This window comes from Nomascus leucogenys, chromosome 5 (assembly GCF_006542625.1).
Source record: "Nomascus leucogenys isolate Asia chromosome 5, Asia_NLE_v1, whole genome shotgun sequence".
Taxonomy (NCBI): domain Eukaryota; kingdom Metazoa; phylum Chordata; class Mammalia; order Primates; family Hylobatidae; genus Nomascus; species Nomascus leucogenys.
Genome location: NC_044385.1, coordinates 8,017,645 through 8,042,540, shown reverse-complemented (window position 1 = coordinate 8,042,540; position 24,896 = coordinate 8,017,645). Strand labels below are relative to the sequence as shown.

Sequence of the window (24,896 nt, the reverse complement as noted above, 5' to 3'; positions counted from 1 at the left end):
TCTCGTGAGACCCATTCACTATCATGAGAAGAGCATGGGAAAGACCTGCCCCCATGATTCAGTCATCTCCCACCAGGTCCCTCCCACAACATGTGGGAATTATGGGAGCTACAAGATGAGATTTGGGTGGGGACACAGAGCCAAACCATATCAGTTACCAAAGAGCCAAAGTTTGTGGGGGTTTTTTCTTATGCTAAAATGGATTTCTTATTAAAAAAAAAAAAAGCTGCAAGAAAGGAAACATTTGTATGGAATAGTAACTGTGGGTAGCAATTGCTCTTTTGGCTATAAAACTATTGCTTACAAACCAATTTACATTTTCACCCAACTATGCTTTTGACAGTAACTTAGTATTAGAAATGAACAATAAAAAGATGTGTCTGTTCTGTTGGTGGTCTAGGAGAAAATGAGGAGACACATACTTGGGTTTTACACCCGGATCTATTTCTGATTAGTGTGATGACAACATGCTTAGATTACCTGGGACATAAGGTTCTTCTCTGTAAAATTATTGCTGATCTCTGAGAACTCATCAAAGAATAAAGTAACTTCCCTTTAGAAAAGAATCCCTGTGTTATACATGAAAGTTGTGCTCCCCCTGGAGGAGAAATTGGGGTATAACATTAGTTGAAAACAGCACCTGGGTGCTTTTCAAAAATGCAGCTAGATTAGCTATCCTTAAGGACAATTCATTGAAAAAGCAAGTTTTTCCAGCTTATTGTGATGGGAGCAGAGGCCTACATCAACTTGGTGGTACTTGGAGAGGCATGGTGGACTCAACTGATGGTTCCTTAATTATCTGCAATGATTAGCCCACAGCAAATAAGATAAAGAAAGATAAAAAGCTAAAAAGAAATAGTAAAGTCAGCAATTATTAAGAAAAGTAGTACCCTCAAATCTTCCCTCACTTTTTAAGCCTTTTTTTTTTGTGGAAAGCATGGCTAAATTGTGATTTAAAGGAATATATTAAGTTTTTCCAAATTCTTATGTCCAGGACGTATATGAATCAATTGTTACATATGATAATGTTAAAGAGAACCTGAAGAGGAAGTATTTGATGATATCAACAGTGATAAAACCTGTACAACATTGCTTTCTATGTTATGCTATTTCAAGATATATATTCATGTGTGTAACATTATAGAGTGTTTTTCCTGAGCAATGGACCATGGTAAAATATATTGCAATAAGCAGAAAATCTAATGGAGTAGGTTATTTAAAAACACTTGATTTTACAACCTGAAGACTCAAGGGTGAAATAGATTGAATAAATGTTACATCTTATCCTTGTTGACAGTGAAGTGTCTGGAAGTCAGGAAAATTAATTGGGAGGTAACAATATTTGGAAGCAATCGATTTTAAGCACCCAACAATGACATCACTTACTTTTGGAATCATTAACTCTTTGTCATACATGTATTTTGTGGGCTGATTCTTTTCTTAGATGATATGAGTATGTTTCATGACAGCCTAAAGTAACCGGCCATAAAGGGGATACAGAAAACTCAAATTAATTGTCAACCTACTGTATACTTGTTCTTTTACTCTATTACCTTAAGAAATCCTTACAATAATCCTTTAACTATTATAATGTGCGTTTAACTGCTAAAGAAAATGATTATATGAGGTAAAAGTAACTTGCATAAGATCACAAACTTGATAAAGGGTAGGCCCACTATTTGAGTATAGATCTGTTTGATTTTATACTTATACTATGATAAAAATTATGCTTTTACATGGGTAATCACCCTATGCCAAAATCATCAGATGAGATTCTAAATTTATTTTATTTTATTTAAACTATACCATGTATGAGCCAGATGTCAAGAAACATTATAGAGGCAAATAAGTATATTCACTTATACGTTTTGAAGTTTTACTAGAACTTTGATGTGCTAAGTTGTGTTAATTTTACTAACTTTAGTGCTTTGTTATGTAAAAAAAAATATTTTTCGTGGAAAGTCCTTGCTTTTTCCTTCTTAGTCACTAGATGGCAGTTCTGTATCTCTAAATGCAGATGGAAATGAGAGGTTTGAAGGCAGTTTTCTCAGTATGAATGATGAACCTAAGAGATTTTTCTGGTCCATCCAGTGCTGCCTGCGTTCTTCTGTGGTCGTAATGCAAGATCCCCAGGACTGCTTAGTCAGAGGCTTGCAGCCGAGTTGGAAAGCATCCTCTCTAAGTTATTCTTCAGATGTGCGTTCAGACACCTGTTCTCTCAATCTGAGCACATTGGAATTTATTGAATGAGTTTTGACTTTTACTCTTTCTGTAGTTAATAATTCTGAGAGCTCAATATCCCTAGAAAAAACACATGACTCATAAAGCCTTTCCTCAACTCACAGGAGTAGAAGGCTGTGGTGTTGCCAGAGAGTCTGATGCTTAAAGCAAATACAGCTGACACTTTAGTGAAAAGAATGGACTATAGCTACTCCTTGAATGCTTTTATTGATGACCCTGTGGAATTAGGTTTTCAAATGAAATTACATTCTTTAGGCCTCACTTACTGATTATTTTAATTTCAGGTAATATGCTCTGAAAATCTGCTCTATCTGAAGAATTATGTCATAAAACTGAAATGCGACTGTCTTTTGATTCTGTTTATTTAAATCTTTGGCATTTCAAATATTTAAACTGTAAAGCCTTTTACACTCTATAGTATATAATAGCTTAGTGTCAATTATTTTATCTAAGAACATTTGCTTCTAAGTTAAAGATTGGTGTATGGTAACATGCTTCACCTGGTAGCCACCTAGTTTCTAACTTTTTGCTTTTGAAATTATATATACAATTTTTGTTTCAAAGCATTTTTCTAAAACTCTTGATATCTTTCTAATGTAAATGGACTAGTTGGAAAGGAAATAGAATAACATTTTTTAAAAAACTCTAGCTCTGGGTAAGAATTGAAAATAACAGGCAATTGAAAGTCAGGTCTTTGCACCTTATAATATTTATCATTTATCAATAGTCACATCTATTACAAAGTGCTAGATAATAAAAAGGAATTATACGATATCAGCACTGTCTTCCCCCATAGGTTGCATGGTCTGTATGCAAATAAATTCTCAAGTGTCAGAAAAACGCTTTGCTCTGATCAGCCCTGCCGAGTCCCCTCATTGCCCAATCTAACTGCAAATTTATTTGAAGAAGTAAATTTTTTTTATTGGATTTCCTTAAAGTATCTGTTATAGTACTCTTTATGCAATGGCCACTCAGTTCCATTAGTTTCAGAAATAATTTAGGAACAAGTCAAGGAAACAGATGGAGTAATGTGGAGTAGCCTTGTGGATGGTCTTGGTTACTCAGAAGCAAAGTTTGAAGGGCAAAAGAAGCATTGGTGAGATCAAAAGAAAGTAGTGGGGTAGCCGGGCGCGGTGGCTCAAGCCTGTAATCCCAGCACTTTGGGAGGCCGAGGTGGGCGGATCATGAGGTCAGGAGATCGAGACCATCCTGGCTAACACGGTGAAACCCCGTCTCTACTAAAAATACAAAAAAAAAAAAAAAAAAAAAAAATTAGCCAGGCGTGTTGGCGGGCGCCTGTAGTCCCAGCTACTCGGAGAGGCTGAGGCAGGAGAATGGCGTGAACCCGGGAGGCGGAGCTTGCAGTGAGCCGAGATCGCGCCACTGCACTCCAGCCTGGGGGACAGAGCAAGACTCCGTCTCAAAAAAAAAAAAAAAAAGAAAGTAGTGGGGTAAAAGTAATTCTGAGGAAATAATGCTGGAGACTTAATAAAACAAGCCATTTGAATTGGGGTAGAATGTCTTAGACATATAGAAGGGTTCTAAAGAAACATTGTTGAATGTGAGGTCTTTCTCAACTCCAAGGCAAAAGGTAATATGAATTTGCAAAGTAATTGGAAACCAACAAAACAATAACCCACAAGACAAGTAAATAACTAAAATAAGGCAGAGTAAGAAACACAAGTCTTAAAGGAGAGAGAGAGAGAGATACTTGGGTCTGAAACCATGAGTTAGTCATCCTTGAAGTCTTCCTCAGTGTCTCATCATTCTTACGTCCTCAATAAATAGTTTAACCAATAAATACTCTGACCTAATGAGTCTGGGAAGGGGCAAGCGAGAGATGGTTAGGAAGGGAAGAGAAGACAGGATACCCTTAGGGCAGTGCTGACATTGAACATAGGTAATATTTTGGAAGGTATTTATCATACTATGTTAAGAGAAAAAAAGGATTTTTTTTTTTTTTTTTTGGTGCGGGAATAATTTTTATTCTGTAGAAACTCCAAGGAGCTCAGAGAAAAATATAGACATTTTAGCTTAGAAATAATCATAAAACTCTTCTATGAGTTTTAAGAATGAAAACCAGCTAACATCTGGAAAGCAGTTAGAACTTGAGATGAGAACGTGAAGAAATAATTGGATGTCACGGATTGTTTTTGTTTTTCCTTGGGGTGGTCAGGCTTGGAGGTGAAATGAAGTAATATCTTTGCTCTATTGAGTTTTAGATGGTGTAAAACTAGTTTGCACTATGCAACATTATTAATGGCCTGTGGAGAAAGGCGAACAGTCCAAGCAGCTAATCTAATGGGGGTCATGGAGCTGACAAAATTTCTCTACTTATAAAGGAGGCTTGTCTTTTATTGAACATCTGCTGACCTACTGTGTGCCTGTGTGCAAGATATTTGTGGTAGATATTGAAGGAAATACGAAGAATTATAAGACAAAATCTTGGTTATTAAGAAGCAGACAGTTAGAAGAACATACCTCTTTCACGTACATGAAATGATTTGTGAGATGCAATGTAATTCTGCCAAGATAAACTTCACAAAAAGGGGGAAGGTTGTTGAGAGACTACAATTAAGGGCAATTTCTTAGGAAGGATGAAATTTGAATCAAATCGTTATTTTTGGATAGGTAGAGGGAAGAAGAGTGAGTATTTCAGATCAGAGAAGAGAGTAAAGGTAGAAAATTGGAAGTGAATACGGCACTGGGTGTGGGGCCAGGGAGAAGCACAATAGTCCAGGTGACCTGAGAGGCAGCTCAGCTGGCAGCTGCCCTGGAGGCTCGGTTTTGCTTTCCTCCTCCGGGGCCTCCTTGGCCTGCAGCCTGACAGCGCCTTAACCCAGAGCCCAGTCTTATCTGGATTACTGCAATATTCTCCCGATGGATCTCTCTACTTCCAGTCTTAACCCTTCTAATCTCTCCTCCACAATGCCTCCAGAGTTATCTTTCTAAAATCCAGATTTGCTGATGTCTGATATCTGCTTAGACTCATCCGGTGACTGCTCATAGCATTTGAGAAAATGTTCAGACTCCTGAGTTTGACACATGGGGTTTTCCATTGCCATCCTCAGTCTTCAGCATTGTCACTCACTATTTCCTGTATGATTGGCTGGCTTGTTCCAACCCTAAAAAATACACTAGTTTTTTTGTTTTGTTTTATTTTTGTTGTTGTTTTTGTTTTTTTAATCTTTAGGATCCTTCGTATCTGTCTTATACATATATTTCTTCTGCACTCCTATTCCCTTTTAAAAAATCTACTTCTATTTTTTAATCTAAATTTGTCTAAACTTGACTTTGTTCTAGACACTGGACTTGAGAAGACTCAGTCTAGGGTGCATTTCGGGAGTGGTAGAACATTTGCTTATATTCATACCATAGTGGTTGAGGATCTGGGCTTTGGACCAGTTTTCCTGGGCACAAATCCCAGTTATTCCACTTTTAACTGGGGAACTGTCAAAGATAAACAAAGTCAGACATTAGTTAAAATGGTAAGGACAGATTTTATATCAGTGGCAACTATTGCGCTAGGGAGGAGTCCAGCGTGAACCAAACTCAACTTTGATTTGTACAGAGGTGACCAAGCATTTTAAAGGGAGAATAAAGGAATAGGGAGAAGGGTGAATGGAGGCTCAGGAGACTCAGAAGTGAAAAACTGCAAAGGGTTCGTTAGTGTAAATGAGATTAGGCCAGCTGTGTCTGCTAACTGGCAGTTATAAGAAGTGAGGAGTCTGTCCTCCGCCAGAGACTAGGAAAGAGGCCCTATCCTCAGGTGAAGCCTGAAACAATCAGTAAGTTTTTTTGGCAGCCTTGAGTTTTCTTAGGCAGTAATTTAAAGAGTGGTAGGATTATCTTTGGGATGCAGCCTTTAGCTGTTAGAAACTCTTAATGTTTGCTCAAGTCTTTACAGGCCAAGGTTAAGGCCTAGTTGAGAAGAGGGCTCAGAGGAGCCTGGCTAGAGCTTGATCAAGGAGAGAATCTTTGTCAGAATTTAGGAATAGCATTTTACTCTGTGTGCCTTAGTTTTCTCATCTATAAAATGGGTAAGATAAGAATTCCTATCTCTACATTTTTTTTGTGAGTTTTAAATATATTTATGTAAAATGCTTTGGAGGAGTTCCCGGCACTCAAAATGTTAGCTCTTTATCATTATTGTTGTTATAGTTGAGCAATACTCTGGTTTTGAAAGTTGCTTTCATTGCATAGGTGGTCCTCATTATTCTCGGATTTGCATGTATTTGCGAACTCACCTACTTGCTAAAATTTATTTGGAGTCCCCAAATCATATTGATATGGTGCTTTCGTGGCCAATCGCAAACACGCTCCAAGTGGCGAGAAATTTGAGTTGCTTGAACATGTACTTTCCCGGCTGATGTTGAATGAGGTGAAGGCTCTGCTTTCTTCTTTTAGCTCTCATTCTGTAAATAAGAGTATTTTTGTGGCTGTGTTTTCACGTTTTTGTGCTTTTTCTTGTTGGTTTTACTGTTTGAAATTGCCTCAAAGCGTACAGCTGCCGTGTTGTCTAATGTCCCTATGTGCAAGAAGGCTATGATGTGCCTTGTGGCGAAAACACATGTCAGATAAGCTTTGTTCAGGCTTGAGTGATGCTGCTGCTGCATAGGAAATCAGCAATATATATTTAAAAAGGTGTCTTTCAGCAGGAACACACATTTAAAAAAGGTAATACATTGATTGGTTGACAAAAATGTGACCGGGGCTTGCAGGAATCTAAACCTGTATTTTTTTTCTAGAAGCAGTATTTCAGTATTCACTAATTTGATGTTCACAAAGACTTTATAGGACAAAACTACTATGAATAACAAAAATTGACTGTGTCTTTTTAAATTCTCACAATAAGGCTGGGTGTGGTAGCTCATGCCTGAAATTCTAGCAATTTGGGAGGCTGAGGTGGGAGGACCACTTGAGTCCAGGAGTTTGAGACTAGCACTGGCAACATAGGGAGACCCTGTCTCTACCAATAATAATAATAATAAAAAATAGCTGGGCATGGTGGCATGAGCTACTTGGGAGGCTGAGACAAGAGGATCACCTGAGCCCAGGAGGTCAAGGCTGCAGTGAGCTACGATTGTGCCACTGCACTCCAGCTGGTACAACAGAATGAGACCCTGTCTTGAAAAAAACAAAACAAAACAAAACAAAAAAACTCAACATTCTCATAATACCCCTTTGCAGTAGGCAGAGTGAGTGATGGAGTCTCCACATTTTATGGGCTATTCAAGGTCTTATGAGACTAATAGAGGATTTAAAACGTTTTATGCTCAGTAGTTGGGAGCCATGAGTTTTTGAGGAAGGAAGTACCAGTGAGCAAGGAAGTTTAAGGAACAATTACCTGGCAAGGGAATGTAGAATTGATAGGAAGAGGGAGAGTGGAGCCAGTTAGGACCAGCTATTAAACTCTCAAAGTAATTCCATTACTTCTCAACTAAGATGCTGATGTGATACAGGAAAAGTAGCAACCAAGAATTGAAATGATGGGTTTGGTAACTGTGTCTAGGGTGTCAATTAGGCTGTGTGGTTTGCAGACTATCAGTATTAACTGGGAACTGGTTAGATATGCAGATTCTCAGGCCCTACCCAGACCTACTGAACTGCAAACTGTGGAGGGGGCGCCCAGCAATCTGTGTGTGTGTTTTGGTTTGTTTGATTTTGTTTTTGTTTTGATATAGAGTTTTGCTCTTGTTGCCCAGGCTGGAGTGCAATGGCATGATCTCGGCTCACCGCAAGCTCCGCCTCCCAGGTTCAAGCAATTCTCCTTCCTCAGCCTCCCTAGTAGCTGGGATTACAGGCACCCGCCACCATGCCCAGCTAATTTTTTGTATTTTTAGTAGAGACGATACTTTACTATGTTGACCAGGGTGGTCTCACTCCTGACCTCGGGCGAACCACCAACCTCAACCTCCCAAATAATCTGTGTTTTAACAAGCCCTCTAGGCGATTCTGGTGCACATTGAGTTTAAGAGACAATGAATTAGAGAAATGATCGAAAGATGTTCCCAAGCCTAGGTAAACTACAGGACAGGCAAAGGAATATTTTGTTGGAGGATAAGATGCTTGATATTATGAAACATACATTTGATCTTAATTGCCATCTCCTGGCATACAACTCCTAAAATCCTTGGAATCTTCAAAGTGGTTAAGTGTCTTTTTATATGCTACTGTTTGTTGTCTGGTAACTTCAGGATAGGGCTGGTCCACAGAAAGACCAAGGCGTAGTAAGAGGGTTGGGACTTTCTGCCCCACCCCCCAGCCTCGGGAACTGGGAGGGGCTGAAGTTGGTCACCAGTGCGCAGTGTTGTAATCAATTGCACCTACATCATGAAACCTCCATTAAAACCCCCAAAATGGATGGGTTTGGAGAGCTTCCAGATAGCTGATGAACACATGGTTTTCCTGGAGGGTGGTGCTCCCCTTTTCCCAAGCCTCTCCCCATCCATCTCTTCATTTGCATCCTTTGTAACATCCCTTCTAGTAAGTCAGCAAAAGTATGTGTTTCCCTGAGTTCTGTGGGCTGGTCTAACACATTGAACCTGCGGAGGGGGTGGAGGGATCCTGGATTTATAGCCAGTTGGTCAGAAGTTGCAGAGGCCTGGACCTGTGGCTTGCATATGAAGTGGGGGCAGTTTTGAGGATGAGCCCTCAACCTGTGGGACCTGATGCTACCTCCAGGTAGATAGTGTTAGAATTGATTTGAATTAGAGGACACTCATCTGGTGTCTATAATAGAATTGATTGCTTGCTGGAGGGATGAAATCTTTGCACATTTTGATGACAGAGGTCACAGAAGTCTTCTGTTTTCATTGTTGAGTAAGAGAATAGAGAAAGCATTATGGTTAGGTTTTTTCCCGTACCCTCAGATGCACTTTAAGGAACAGGGTAGCGTAATCAAATAGCAGTATTAGCTAAGCAGTCACAATATGGAAGTGAAGTATTGATGAGAGAGAAAATCTTGGCAGTAATCACTATCAAGATGAGAGACCGAAGATGTAAAAATTGATGAACTCTCCCAGTATGTAGAGAGCGGATAGTAGGCTAAGTACAAAGTCTCTATTCCACGCCCCCAAAAAATCCAAGGGAAGAAACAGAGAAGGAAATGAGGAGGAGCAGTGTAAAATTACAGAAGCCAGAAGAAAAGAGTTCTAAGGGGGAAGGAATGATTAATAGTCTCAGATTCTTTATAAAGGACAGGGTTAAATCTATAGTATTTGGCAATAAGGAGACCACGAGCAGTGCTGAGAGTAATTCCATTAGAGTGGCAGGGCCAAAAGGCAGCTCTACCACTCCGGGTAATATTTCAAATCCACTCCATTTGATTTTATCCAGGCTTTATTCTTTAGGAAGATTTTTCTTTTTCTTTTTTCTTTTCTTTCTTTTTTTTTTTTTTTTTTGGAGACGGAGTCTCACTCTGTTGCCCAGGCTGGAGTGCAGTGGCACGATGTCGGCTCACTGCAACCACTACCTCCGAGGTTCAAGCAATTCTGCCTCAGCCTCCAGAGTAACTGGGATTACAGGTATGCACCACCACACCTGGCTAATTTTTGTATTAGTAGAGACAGGGTTTCACCATGTTGGCCAGGCTGGTCTCAAACTCCTGACCTCAGGTGATCCGCCCACCTCAGCCTCCCAAAGTGCTGGGATTATAGGTGTGAGCCACTGCGCCTGGCCAGGAAGATTTTTCTTAAAAAAACAAAACAAAACAAAAAAGATATTTGAGAAGAGTTGGGTGTTAATACAAGGGAGGCGATTAGGAGGTGAAAAACTGAGCTGCACTTTCCATCCATAGATCATTCAAGGAAAGTGAAGCTGTAATAAAATAGTGCTTTCCTTCCTTGCATTACTTGAGACAATTAAGGGATAGATTGCTTTAAAGTATGGTCCAGTACCTCTTGCAACTCTAGCTCAAATAAGTAGGAAGAAAATTCTCAATATGTGAGCAGGAACCAAAAAGGCTGGTTCTTTTTGCCGTTTATCTCCCTTTTTTTCCGGCTCGCTTCCCCAAATGTTTATTGCTTCCACTGTGTTTGTTCACTAAAGATCATTGCTTTAACCTTCCCATTGTATCAGCTCCTGTGCTAAAGAGATGTTAAAAGTAATACAGCCAATTATGATTTCTAACTTATGCCTCTCCCTTCCATATCACATTTCTTGTTCATCAGTGAAGGAATGGAAAGAGATTTGCCATGTCCATTCCAGTTCAGAAATGTGATAATTTCCATAATTCATCATGTATTTTATCCTAAGGATTATAGAGATGCCATCTCAGCTCCCTGTGTGAGGCTCCTTCCCATAATATGTTCTATTTTAAAAAGCCTTAGGCAAGTTATTTACCATTTACTATCTGTTCTAATATTCTTTCTTGAAATTTCCCTTTCAAACTTAAAATTGCTTGTATTTTAGTTTTGTGCAAAATTGCATCTATGTAACACCTCGATCTCTTTCCCTGTGGGATCATGTGTAGCAGATGTTAACATATTATAAACTGGAATGCCATTGGTTTGTTCCAAAACTAGGATGTTTCTGAATTTAGAACATGACAGCCTGGCGTGGTGGCTCACACCTGTAATCCCAGCACTTTGGGAGGCCGAGGCGGGCATATCACGATGTCAGGAGTTTGAGACTAGCCTGGCCAACATAGTGAAACCCCGTCTCTACTAAAAATACAAAAATTAGCCCGGCATGGTGGCTTGTGCCTGTAGTCCCAGCTACTCGGGAGGCTGATGAGGGAGAATCACTTGAACCCAGGAGGCAGAGGTTGCAATGAGCCAAGACCGTGCCATTGGACTCCAGCCTGGGTGACAGAGTGAGACTCCGTCTCAAAAAACAAACAAACAAAAAAGAATATGACAAATAGAGAATTTATATGCTTCTGTGAAGAACAGAATTCCTATTTTACAGATGTTTAGAGGTATCCTAACTTGCCAGTAATGTTGCTTTAGAATTTAGCAGAATTTGAAAAATCTAAATATGGTAGAAAATTAATTATATATCTCATGTTAAAATTTATAAAATAAATTATTACAGTGTTAACTTACCAATAAGCAGCTTTTAAATTCTAGGCTTTAGAAGTATCCCGCTTACATAATAAACATAATAAAGTTTCAAAGATGAGCAAATTAACTTTTCAGCAAAAGCTTTACTTGAGTGTATCTTGGCTTCTTTTTTGACAGTTGTAACCTTAATGCTACAGTAATGTTTTCTTTTTCTGGGAATCAGATAATCTTCTGTTTGGAAAAATATTTTTGGTGAACATTTTATTTTTTAATGGAAACTTGTATTTTGTGATATGCAAGTGTTCAAACAATTTATAAGAGCTAACCATCACCACCCACATATAAGATTATACAGGAATGGAGGAATTTTGGCTGACTTACTGTGTATAATTATTGAGCCAACGTAGATGGCAGACTCTACCACTTATGATTCAGGGTTTTGAAACAGTATTTTAAAGTACAAATAATCTCAAAATTGGTAATCTATAAAGCATATTAATTATTGTATTGACTAGCTAAAAATAGATTTAACCTTCCTCCATTTTTAAGGATGCATCCATTATATAGGTTCTGTACAAAATTGCCAAGGTTCCTTTTTTCTTTTTCTTTTTTTTACAACAAAATTTATTTAAATTTTTTGATAGGAAAAGCCATTAGCCTTCGGTAAACTGTTGCACAATCACTGGAAATGCTGAGTGAGAGTCTTTCTGAAAACTGTAGAAGGCTAAAGATAATGAAAAGTGCATCTCTTCATTGTCAAGTCCTTTGAGAATCTGATAGGCTCTATCTAGCTGCACCCTGAAGAGACAAGATTAAGTTCCAGGCGCTGGACACAGAGGAACAGGCTCCTAACTGGAGGGCTTTCTGCGGACAACAGAGCGCCTGGCAGTCTCTTCGAGATTAAATCTAGGCTGTGTGGGAGGGTGGGCCCTGCAGAGCTTCATTCCACTTTGTGTGGGTCCTGAGAGTAGGGTGTTTGCTTAAATGGCAAGAAAATGTATGGCCTTTTTTCCTGATAACTACTAATATCTGCCATGTAAATTTCTTTATAAATCCCTGAAAGAAAACAACCTGTATTAGAAATCAGCTTACTTCTGACAAGCAATGGAGCTTTCTCTAGAGCGCTCTACAGGAAATATCTCAGCTGACTTTCTGAATTGGTGCTCTCTGAGAGCCAGCCGGCCCTTGACTGATAGCCCTGGATAAAGAAGGCCAGATAAGATTCTTTGAAGACTCTTAGCTAAATTCAGAGCCTCAAATCCTACATACATTTGGCTACTCTGTAGTAGTGGATTGGTGGCCTTATTTTACAGGCTAGTCAGTTAAGGTTTGAGATGCACTTAATTGCTCTGCTTGTGTGGAGTAGAAAAGGGGGATTGTAACATTAATACAGGGCCGGCCGGGATTTTAGGGTGCAGGTAAGGATAGGTCATAGGGAGAATGAAGATTCTAGCAAGTTGGTTTTTTGTTCTCTCTACAGTGGGAATAATGTAAGAAGCAGATAGTTTGTTGCCCTCAACTCTTTGTTCATGTTCTCTTCTATAAAAATGATTTGTACAAAAAAGTTTTGTTTATAAAAATTTTAGTCTTTCGTCTTTGCAGTCTGTTATCATCTTTATGAATTTTTTGACTCTTCCACCTTCCTAGCACCACAAGGCTAGCATTGCTGTATTTATTAAAGATTCAGATTTGGAATTTTGTCCTCTTATCACTACTTCCTCTGCCATTTGTTAGCTCTGGTTCTTATTGTATCTTACATTTGAAAACCTTTGGAGCTTATGGGGTATATCAATTCTTTATTTTCTCAACTTTTTATTATCTAAGTACCCTCAATTATCAAGTTGTTTGAAAAATAAATAAAATACATAACAGAACAATACACACTAATAAATCGATCATTTATAAAATTAGATCCATCCCCAAATCCCTCTCCTTTTAACACAGACCATCTGTTATTATCCACCATGCTTTAGTTTGGCAGGGTCAGTTTATCGATGATTTTTGGATGTTTTAAACCACATGATACAAATGCAGCATAAAGTGAACTTGTTAATCATGCAGAATTTGGAGGGTTTCTTGAAGTCAGAGAAGGCGATGGTGGAGAACTTGAATCACATGAACTGTAATTGATTTGTGAGCCCCTTGTGGAGTTAGCTAATACAGTAAGAATGATGATGTGACAGATGTGTTTAAAAAGTGAATTTGCATATTAGGATTGTCAGAGGCCTTTGGGAAATTAATGAGATTCTCAAATACTACAAAAAAGGACCATCTTTTCATAAATGGTGATATGATGTCATATATCATGGCACCATATATTTTTGTTAAAAATTAGCACTGAAAATAATTTTAATTTTAAGAATTTGTGTATCTTTCCATTATGATAAAAATTGTTTTGAATTAAAATGACACCCTTGCTAAATTTTTTTAAGGGAAAAAAGTGAATCTTTTTTTCATAATTTATTCTGAAATATTGGTACCTGGGTATATCAGTCAGACCTTTTGCAGGAACCAGAAACTATGCTAGGTGCATGAAACAGAAGTGTTTTTACTATAAAATCAGGTGTTTTATGGGAAATTTGGAAGGTTTGAAGCATCTGTGTCTAAGGTGACACTTTTCAAAGAAATCAAATACAACTGGATTATCAGGGGAGTTAAAACTTTTGAGGAGTTTTTCCTTTCGGCGAGAACCGCCATCTTCCAGTAATTCACCAAAATGACAAACACAAAGGGAAAGAGGAGAGGCACCCGATATACGTTCTCTAGGCCTTTTAGAAAACATGGAGTTGTTCCTTTGGCCACGTATATGCGAATCTATAAGAAAGGTGATATTGTAGACATCAAGGGTATGGGTACTGTTCAAAAAGGAATGCCCCACAAGTGTTACCATGGCAAAACTGGAAGAGTCTACAATGTTACCCAGCATGCTGTTGGCATTGTAAAACAAGTTAAGGGCAAGATTCTTGCCAAGAGAATTAATGTGCGTATTGAGCACATTAAGCACTCTAAGAGCCAAGACAGCTTCCTGAAACGCGTGAAGGAAAATGATCAGAAAAAGAAAGAAGCCAAAGAGAAAGGTACCTGGGTTCAACTAAAGTGCCAGCCTGCTCCACCCAGAGAAGCACACTTTGTGAGAACCAATGGGAAGGAGCCTGAGCTGCTGGAACCTATTCCCTATGAATTCATGGCATAATAGGTGTTAAAAAAAAAAAAAAAAAAAAAAAAGGACCTCTGGGCTGTAAAAAACAACAACAACAACAAAAAAAAAGTTTTGAGGCCACCATTGCAATTTGTAGAGTGGACATTTGAATGTTATTGTAGAGAAGCTTTGTTTTCAGACCTTAACTGCTAACAGAGCAGTCCAGACATGGGAATATGATCCTTACCTCATTCGACTTTCTGAATCTTTGTGTGGCTGCATCTAATTGGATGAATCTAGCTGCAAGGGAGTCTGTAAATGTAGTTTTTCTTTGTATTTCTGTAAACGGGAAGGGGAGGATGGAGATTGCGAGAGCCAGTCCAAAGTAACCAAAAGAAAATTTAAGTGGATTCTACTTAAGAGATCTTTTTCTGGTACTGGGTATCATGTGTAATGATGCAGTTACATTTTTGACTGGCTATGTAAATTAGAAAGTTTAAAAAAAATCCCAGGAATCTTCACAGCACTAGTATTATGACCTCTGTTACCACTAACTTGGGCGCCATGTGGAACTAGCTGGCCTGTGATGTGGGGCAGAAATCCATGTACAAAGAGGTGTAATAATTGGCCGGGCGCAATGGCTCACACCTGTAATCCCAGCACTTTGGGGGGCCGAGGCAGGTGGATCACGAGGTCAGGAGATCGAGACCATCCTGGCTAACATGGTGAAACCCTGTCTCTACTAAAAATACAAAAAATTAGCCGGGTGCGGTGGCGGGCGCCTGTAGTCCCAGCTACTCAGGAGGCTGAGACAGGAGAATGGCGTGAATCCGGGGGGTGGACCTTGCAGTGAGCCGAGATAGCGCCACGGCAGTCCAGCCTGGGTGAAAGAGCGAGACTCCGTCTCAAAAGAAAAACAAAAAAAGGTGTAATAATTGTTACTGTGCTAGGCCATTATTAGGATCATTTTCTTTTTATTACTATTGTTATTTTTTATATTTTTAGAGGCAGAGTCTCACTCTGTCTCCCAGGCTGGACTCCTGGGCTCAAGTGCTCCTCCAGTCTCAGCCTCCCAAGTAGCTAGGACTACAGGCACACACCACCACACCTGGCTATTTTTTTTTTTTTTTTCATTTTCGTAGAGATGAAGTCTTGTTATGTTGCCCAGGCTGGTCTTGAACTCCTGGCTTCAAGTGATCCTCCCACTTCAGCCTTGGCAAGTGCTGGGATTACAGGCATGACCACTGTGCCTGATCAGAATCACTTGTTCCTCTGCGTGTGTGTGTGTGTGTTTATATAATAATATCCTTTAATTTTATGCTATTTTCATTATATTCAAATTTATGATGAAACAGAGCTGGCCTAGGCAATAACATTTACAAACTGAGTTTTGGAAAACTCCTCCAGAATCTACTTCTTACATGCTATTTATCAACTAACCTTTTTTATATAATCATCATTCATGAAAAAAGAAAACCATAGTTATGTACCAGCATAAAACTCAAGAAATATGTTTTAATGATTAAAGGTCACCTTTAAGAGTATGCTGGAAAAACGAAAATGATCTGTGCATTTTACTAATCCAGTCAGAAATACTGACTAATTATACTCCTTATTAAGATAAATTTGGGTGCTGGTTTTTTGGCTTCTGGTTTCTTCTTGTACTTACTATCATCATACAATTGGAGAGTGGAATTATGTATAGTGGCCATACAGGATGTTAAAAATGGTTATGTTCCATTGTGGAAGACAGTGTGGCGATTCCTAGACCTAGAACCAGAAATAGCATTTGACCCAGCAACCCCATTACTGGATATGTACCCAAAGGAGTATACATCATTCTCTTATAAAGATACATTCACACATATGTTCATTGCAGCACTAGTCATAATAGCAAAGACATGGAGTCAACCCAATTGCCCATCAATGATAGACTGGATAAGGAACATGTGGATATATACACCATGGAATACTATGCAGACACAAAAAGGAATGAGATCATGTCCTTTGCAGGGACATGGATGGAGCTGGAAGCCGTTATCCTCAGCAAACTAACACAGGAACAGAAAATCAAACACCGCATGTTCTCACTTGTAAGTGGGAGCTGAACAGTGAGAACACATAGACACAGGTGGGGAACAAGGCACACTGGGGCCTGTTAGGAGGAGTAAGGGGAGGGAGAGCATCAGGATAAGTAGCTAATGCATGCTGGGCATAATACCTAGGTGATGGGTTGATGGGTGCAGCAAACCACCATGGCCCACGTTTACCTATGGAATAAACCTGCATGTCCTGCACATGTATCCCAGGACTTAAAATAAAATTAAATAATAAAAAAGGTTATTTTTTTTTTCCACTATGGGCTACTTAAAAACTACATGGCAATATAGTTTTTTCCATACTGTGCATTACAAATACTTTAGTCTCTTGTGTAGATGTTGGTGAAAAATAATGAGCTTTTAAGGGGTGAGTGTGTATGTGCATGTATATATGCCTGAATAACATATAAATTCTCAAAAATCTTGCCTATTAAAGTGGGTTACATTCCTTTATTAGTTGAAAAGTCAATTATTTTTCAGTTTCCTTTCATAGTAAGGGCTACCTCTTTTTTTTAACAATAGAAAATTAAGGAAATCAACAGTTTGTAGGGGTTGTGTCTCTAAACTACTGGTTGTCTTCAGCTGTCAGCAGACATCATGATTGACCTTCGCAAGTTAAATGTTGTAGCAAAAGATATAGTTTCCAGGCTGGGCGTGGTGGCTCACGCCTGTAATCCTAGCACTTTGGGAGGCTGAGATGGGCAGATCACGAGGTCAGGAGATCGAGACCATCCTGGCTAACAGGTGAAACCCCGTCTCTACTAAAAATACAAAAAATTAGCTGGGTGTGGTGGTGGGTGCCTGTAGTCCCAGCTACTGGGGAGGCTGAGGCAGGAGAATGGTGTGAACCCAGGAGGCAGAGCTTGCAGTGAGCCAAGATCGCGCCTGTGCACTCTAGCCTGGGCGACAGAGCGAGACTCCATCTCACAAAAATAAATAAATAAATAAAAAAGATATAGTTTCCAAGGAAGGAAGTAACAGAGGTTAGGATTAAGACTACTAAATTTAGCAGGGTGCAGTGGTGTGTGCCTATAGTCCTAGCTACTTGGGTTGCTGAGCTGGGAGGGTGGCTTAAGTCCAGGAGTTCGAGGCCAGCCTGGGCAATGTAGCAAGACTCTGTTGTGGAAAAAAGGAAGGACTATTAAGTTTACATTTCCAGACCATGTGCGGTGGCTCACGCCTGTAATCCCAGCACTTTGGGAGGCCGAGGTGGGTGGATCACCTGAGGTCAGGAGTTTGAGACCAGCCTGGTCAACGTGCTGAAACCTCGTCTTTACTAAAAATACAAAAATTAGCCGGGCGTGGTGGCACATGCCTGTAGTCCCAGCTACTCAGGAGGCTGAGGCAGGAGAATTGCATGAACCCTCAAGGCAGAGGTTGTAGTGAGCTCAGATGACACTATTGCACTCCAGCCTGGGCGACAAGAACAAAACTCCGTCTCAAAAAAAAAAAAAAGTTTACGTTTCCTTCATACAGATGGGGGGAAATGTTGTTCTAAAGATTTTTATCACATCTATCGTAGCACACAAAAATGCCTCATTTGTAGTAAATACCCTTTCTGTCTTGTCCATCTGCATTTTTTCCACTGCAAATGGGTTGGATGTCTATTTAGATTTAATAAAGAAGATGTTTGCTTTTCACTCTGGAGATATTTCTTGGATCCAGAGTTTAACCTTAGCAAGCAGGGTAAGAGTTTAGTTTTATACTTAATATTATCTTTATATTACCTGTTAATTATTCTTCCACAATATGTAAAAATCAAGTCTGGAGTATAAGTGTCAGCCTCCCAGGTGGGTAAGAAGCATGTGCATGTGGACCTATGGCTCTTTACCATGGCCTATGGGGATCATCTGGAATACTCTGGAACACTCTGGAGTGTTACAGGAAACCCTGGAACACTGAAGAAATAGTTCTCAACACAAGAAGTCTCTCATCCTCTCTTTCCCTTTTATTCCAGCCTTGAGTGAGCAAATCCACATCTGTATGAGCAGTAATTAAAGTGTGATTGACACTGCAGTTTCCACAAGACTGGGGCTTGTCTTCCTATGTTTGTTTGTCTTCCTTTCTCTCTATCAATTCCTTCTTCCTCTCTTTTCATCTGTTATTCATATTAAATTTACCCTTAAGAAGGCAATGCCCTTCTTTCTACTCAAAACTTTTTTTTTTTCTTGAAGGGTTCCTGGTTGATTGTGAGTTTTAGGAAAGGAAGACACTACTTAGATGTCAGAGTGCCCCATATGTTGGCCAGTTGTTATCAGCCATCTTTTTTTTTTTTTTTTTTTTTTTGAGACAGTGTCTCACTCTGTTTCCCAGACGGAAGTGCAGTGCAGTGGCGTGTGATCATAGATTGCTGCAACCTCGAACTCCAGGGCCCAAGCTGTCCTTCTGCCTCAGCCTCCCAGGTAGCTGGGACTACAGGCATGTGCCACTGTGCTCAGCTAATTTTTTTTTAATTTTTAGAGAGGTGCAGTCTTGCTATGTTGCTCAGGCTGGTCTCAAACTCCTGATCTCAAGTGATCTTCCCACCTCAGCCTCACAAAGTGCTGGGATTACAGGCATGAACCACCATGTCTGGCCATCAGCCGTCTTTATAAATTGTGAGAACTGTCAGTTATCACTTCCTGAAATACCCTAGGTAAAATATTAAAGTTCTAGTAAACGTGATATAAGCGGTATGGCACATGCTCATAATGCATTTGCCTTGCCCATATGGATATCAAAAATATTTTATATATTATTATTGAACACTCATTCAGTGATCACTTTTAAAAAGCAGTGACTACCTTTAAAATTCAGGATTATCTTTAAAATGTTTTTAAGGAACATCCTAAAAACAAATGTTCCTAGGCTGGGAAGAAGGCTACCTTATAAATAAACTGGTTTATCACTCAACTTTCTTCCCTATTCTCGGTGGTCTATTTGTCCTCAATGGTATCATTTGAAAATGAGACAGATATGGACTTAGGATTCTGTGGTAAGTCACTTGTGTTAACCACTTTGAAATCTCAGGGTGCAAGCCAGGGGACATATAGAAATATTAATACCATCTTTCTGTCAAGGAGTCTTTCTGGAAGTATGACAACAAACAGATACAATTTTGCTTAACTTTTTGATATTTGAATTTTTCTTTATTTCATAACTAACTATGTCCTTGTCCCCCTTCAGGAAGTTGTTGACATGAAGTCTGAGGGACAGGCCACTGTAATTCAGCAGCTGGAACAGACTATTGAGGATCTGAGAACCAAAATAGCTGAACTAGAGAGGCAGTATCCTGCCCTGGACACAGAGGTGGCCTGTGGTCGTCAAGGGCTTGAGAATGGAGTCACAGCCTCAGGCGATGTCTGTCTCGAAGCTCTCAGGTTGGAAGAAAAGGAAGTACGACATCAAAGGATTTTAGAGGCGAAATCGATACAGACTTCCCCGACAGAAGAGGGCGGGGTACTGACACTGCCTCCTGTGGATGCGCTGCCAGGGCGTCCTCCATGCCCCCCTGGGGCTGAAAGTGGACCTCAGACAAAGTTCTGTTCAGAGATTTCTTTGATTGTGTCTCCAAGGCGAATATCAGTCCAGCTCGACAGCCATCAGTCCACACAGAGCATCTCACAGCCTCCACCACCTCCATCCCTTCTATGGTCTGCTGGTCAAGGACAGCCTGGGTCACAGCCGCCGCATTCTTCTCTTTCTACCGAGTTTGAAACCAGCCATGAACACTCTGTTTCCTCCGCCTTTAAAAACAGCTGTAACATCCCATCTCCACCACCTCTGCCTTGCACAGAGTCCTCCAGCTCCACGCCTGGCCTGGGCATGGTGCCTCCCCCACCTCCCCCTCTCCCTGGCATGACAGTGCCTACTCTGCCCAGTACAGCCATTCCCCAACCTCCTCCTCTGCCGGGTACAGAAATGCTGCCACCCCCTCCCCCTCCTCTTCCTGGAGCGGGCATACCCCCTCCGCCCCCACTTCCTGGAGCGGGAATACCCCCTCCGCCCCCACTTCCTGGAGCGGGAATACCCCCTCCGCCCCCACTTCCTGGAGCGGGAATACCCCCTCCGCCCCCTCTACCCACAGTGGGAATACCTCCTCCGCCGCCTCTACCTGGAGCGGGGATACCCCCTCCGCCCCCACTACCCGGAGCGGGCATACCCCCTCCGCCCCCTCTACCCGGGGCAGGCATACCCCCTCCACCCCCTCTACCCGGGGCGGGCATACCCCCTCCGCCCCCACTTCCCGGAGCGGGCATACCCCCTCCGCCCCCTCTACCTGGAGTGGGAATACCCCCTCCGCCCTCTCTACCCACAGTGGGAATACCTCCTCCGCCGCCTCTACCCGGAGCGGGGATACCCCCTCCGCCCCTACTACCCGGAGCGGGCATACCCCCTCCACCCCCACTTCCTGGGGCGGGCATACCTCCTCCGCCCCCACTACCCGGAGTGGGGATACCCCCTCCGCCCCCTCTACCTGGAGTGGGAATACCTCCTCCGCCCCCACTTCCCGGAGTGGGCATACCCCCTCCACCCCCTCTACCCGGAGCGGGCATACCCCCTCCGCCCCCACTTCCCGGAGCGGGCATACCCCCTCCGCCCCCTCTACCCGGAGGGGGATACCCCCTCCGCCCCCTCTACCCGGAGTGGGGATACCCCCTCCACCCCCTCTTCCCGGAGCAGGGATACCCCCTCCGCCCCCTCTACCTGGAGTGGGAATACCTCCTCCGCCCCCTCTACCTGGTGCTGGGATTCCCCCACCTCCTCCCTTGCCAGGTATGGGGATTCCACCTGCTCCAGCTCCCCCACTCCCTCCACCTGGGACAGGAATCCCACCGCCCCCTCTGCTCCCTGCATCAGGCCCTCCACTCCTCCCACAAGTTGGGAGTAGCACTTTACCAACCCCACAGGTGTGTGGATTTCTTCCTCCTCCATTGCCAAGTGGCTTGTTTGGATTAGGGATGAATCAGGACAAAGGGAGTAGGAAGCAGCCCATAGAGCCTTGTCGACCAATGAAGCCTCTTTACTGGACCAGGATTCAACTACATAGTAAAAGGTAACATAAAAGTGAGCTCGTCTTTGCACAGTGTGTATCAGTATTAGTGAAGCGTTTACCTTCACACTCGGGAAAATTACCGTTGAATGTATTTTTAAGCACAACTCTAAAACTTGTCTAGATTTTTACATCAATATATAGTGCAGCAGTTTGCTATTTAAAGCTTTAGGCTTTTCTCCAGAAGTACCAAAGATGTAAAATAAATACATATATGTATCAATGTATAAGATGTAGGTATACCCATCTCTGTAGTTATTGATATATCTCTTAAAGATTGAGGGATATATTTTTCTTAAAATACATGCTCTGTTATCTAGTTGTAAGACTGCTACTTATGCCTAAATTCCAGTGAAAGTATGCTTGTATGCCCTTTGGAAAATGAATGAGGGCAGGTAAGCAGAGACATTTGTAGCCAAATTATTTTCCATGTAAGAATCTACTCTTTGCTTTTACTACTTCAAGTTTCCATTTCTGACAAACAGCTTAAAAATGTAAATCAAATTCTTTTTTTTTTTTTTTTGAGACGGAGTCTCACTCTGTCGCCCAGGCTGGAGTGCAGTGGCGCAGCCTCGGCTCACTGCAAGCTCCGCCTCCCGGGTTCACGCCATTCTCCTACCTCAGCCTCCCGAGTAGCTGGGACTACAGGGGCCCGCCACCACGCTCGGCTAATTATTTTTGTATTTTCAGGAGAGACATGGTTTCACCGTGTTAGCCAGAATGGTCTCGATCTCCTGACCTTGTGATCTGCCCGCCTTGGCTTCCCAAAGTGCTGGGATTACAGGCGTGAGCCACCGTGCCCGGCCGCAAATCAAATTCTTAGGTAAACTGACTCTGGAACATGGTTTAGTGCACACTTTTAAATGCACAGCCCTGGCCGGGCGCGGTGGCTCACGCCTGTAATCCCAGCACTTTGGGAAGCCAAGGCGGGTGGATCACAAGGTCAGGAGGTTGAGACCATCCTGGCTAACACGGTGAAACCTTGTCTCTACTAAAAATACAAAAAATTAGCCAGGCGTGGTGATGGGCGCCTGTAGTTCCAGCTACTCGGGAGGCTGAGGCAGGAGAGTGGCATGAACCCGGGAGGCAGAGTTTGCAGTGAGCCGAGATTGTGCCACTGCACTCCAGCCTGGGCGAAAGAGCGAGACTCTGTCTAAAAAAATAAAAATAAAAATAAAAATAAATAAATAAATAAATAAATAAATAAAATGCACAGCCCTGCTTTACAGTCCCATCTTGTAGGCTTTCTTCAGAAACATGCTTTACAAAAATACACATATCCACACCCCAAGTGTGAAATAATTTAGTTTTGAAAATTTCATGGCACTTCTGTCGATCATTGGCAACACAACACAAAGTCATACAATCATAGCTGGGAATGATCATCATAAAAGAATACTTTCCACCAGGTATTCTGGTGGCATTTTATACATTCCTGCGTCATCTATAGCCCGTGTTCCCTAGTCATTGAGACAATGCTGTGATACTTGGCTGTGGAATGTGTAGGTGGCAGAGAAAAACGCACACTTTAAACCTCACTGAGGCTTCCTTGTTCTATGTTTCATGATTCCTTGAATTTCCTTTGTGTGAATTTCCTTTGTGTGATACGGCATGCATTTGGAAACGGTATTTGCCAGTTTTGTTTTCATTTCTTGTATGGATTTTTCTACTCACTAAACCATATTGGGGGCAAGAATCTGTATATTCTGGTGACTTTTAATTTTTCAGTTCATCTTCTGTGTTGTTACCACGCCGCTTATGTACGTGGGTGATTCATTTTAAACTGTGCCCCAAAGTCATTTTCTCCAGATATAAGACAGGGGAAGTTCTTGTGTTTTGTTGTTGGTTTGCTTTTTTAAAAAAAATGTGTTTACCCTTTTTAGGTGGTACTACACGAATCTTCGGTCACCGAGAAGACAAATAACAATGGGGTGATGGGAGGCAGTAGGAGGGAGAGGATGCCATCCTGTTAATATGTATTTTTTAACCCATGAATAATCTACAAAGTTGATAAGTTGGGATTTTGAGATATCAGACATTTCTTGCCTCCCTAGACCATACTGAGATAAGTTTTCTTTTTACATTTTTATACAGTGGCCTGATGACTGAGGGTTCCTGGAAATTATTTCTGGGGAAAAATTTCATTCATGGATGGTATTTTAACTTTCCCATTAAGTTGATCAAACAAATGGTGGTCTTAAAGAAAAATAATATTCTTTCCTTCTTATCTCTCTTCTTTTTCCCTCCCTCCTTCCTGCTGGCCTTCCTGCCTCCCCTTCTTCCTTTCTGTTTATGCTTACTGTGACGTAGTTCGGTTTGATGGCTGTTTTATTTTTCTTTTGCTTAATTTTAGAGACTCCAGTACTTCACTTATTTGGGAAAAAATTGAAGAGCCATCCATAGATTGTCATGAATTTGAGGAATTATTTTCTAAAAGTGCTGTAAAGGAGAGAAAGAAACCTATCTCTGATACTATCTCAAAGACGAAGGCTAAACAAGTGAGTATTTTTGTGCTTTATGAAATTGGACGGTGTTTCTGGCATAAGTGTCAACTGTCATTAGAGAAAACTTTGAAATAGTTTTTGGGCTGTGTAAACCTCCATGGATCTTAGGCAGACAGCAAGGGTTAGACTTTAGAACATGTGCTTAAGTAAGACTAGCCCAAATAGAACAACACATAATTATCTCCATCCAGTGATAATGTCCCAACTTTTATTTGTAACATCATAATACATATTTCCAAAATCTCGGCCATTGTTTCTTTCCAGAATTAGTTGCCTAGAAATAAATTTTCACTTGATTTATATCCATCTGGGTGCTCCTATGGATGGAAAGAAAGGAAAGAGTGGGCAAAGGAAAACAAGCAAGAAATCCAGTCCTTAGTAACTGATAGTGTGTTTGGTATTTTGTTGCATTATATCTGAAGTGGATGCCATTAGAATCCAGTTAAACAGTCACACTGTACTTGAAATGTGGAAGAGAAATCTTGTATCCATTTCTAACCTCTCTATTTTATGTTAGATCCTTTGATCTAACCTGTGACATTTTTGAGTCATAAAAAGAAAGACTGGTGCATTTCAAGAAAAACATTTCCTAGCAATTGTTTTCTACTGATATATCCATTGGACTTGTCATAAAGGGATATTGTTATAAGTTTCTCAGGGGTGTCATTTGGAAAGTAGAGTAAAACTTCATGACAATGAACTCCAGATAGAAAGAATTGCTAATGGTGCCCGTCTTTACCCTGAAATGGAGAGTGGCTACATTTCTCAGCTTTTGCAGGGTGGCAGGAAAGAGGTCTTGGAAGCAAAGGAATGGCAAGCAGGTCAGTCTTGGGAAGCGAAGAGGGAAAAATGAGGCTGTGATATCCCCAGTGTTCT

The 24,896-nt window shown here is 41.1% G+C and overlaps 1 protein-coding gene and 1 pseudogene across 1 annotated transcript in view; both read left to right on the top strand.

Annotated features, from left to right (window-relative positions):
- FMN2 (formin 2) overlaps nt 1-24,896 on the top strand; it is a 395,593-nt gene that overhangs the window by 100,437 nt on the left and 270,260 nt on the right. The window contains 3 exon segments of the mRNA XM_030812620.1: nt 19,650-21,075; nt 21,078-21,519; nt 23,870-24,014. Of these exon segments, the coding sequence (XP_030668480.1) occupies nt 19,650-21,075; nt 21,078-21,519; nt 23,870-24,014 (2,013 nt within the window).
- Nucleotides 13,693-14,439, top strand: LOC100598691 (annotated as a pseudogene).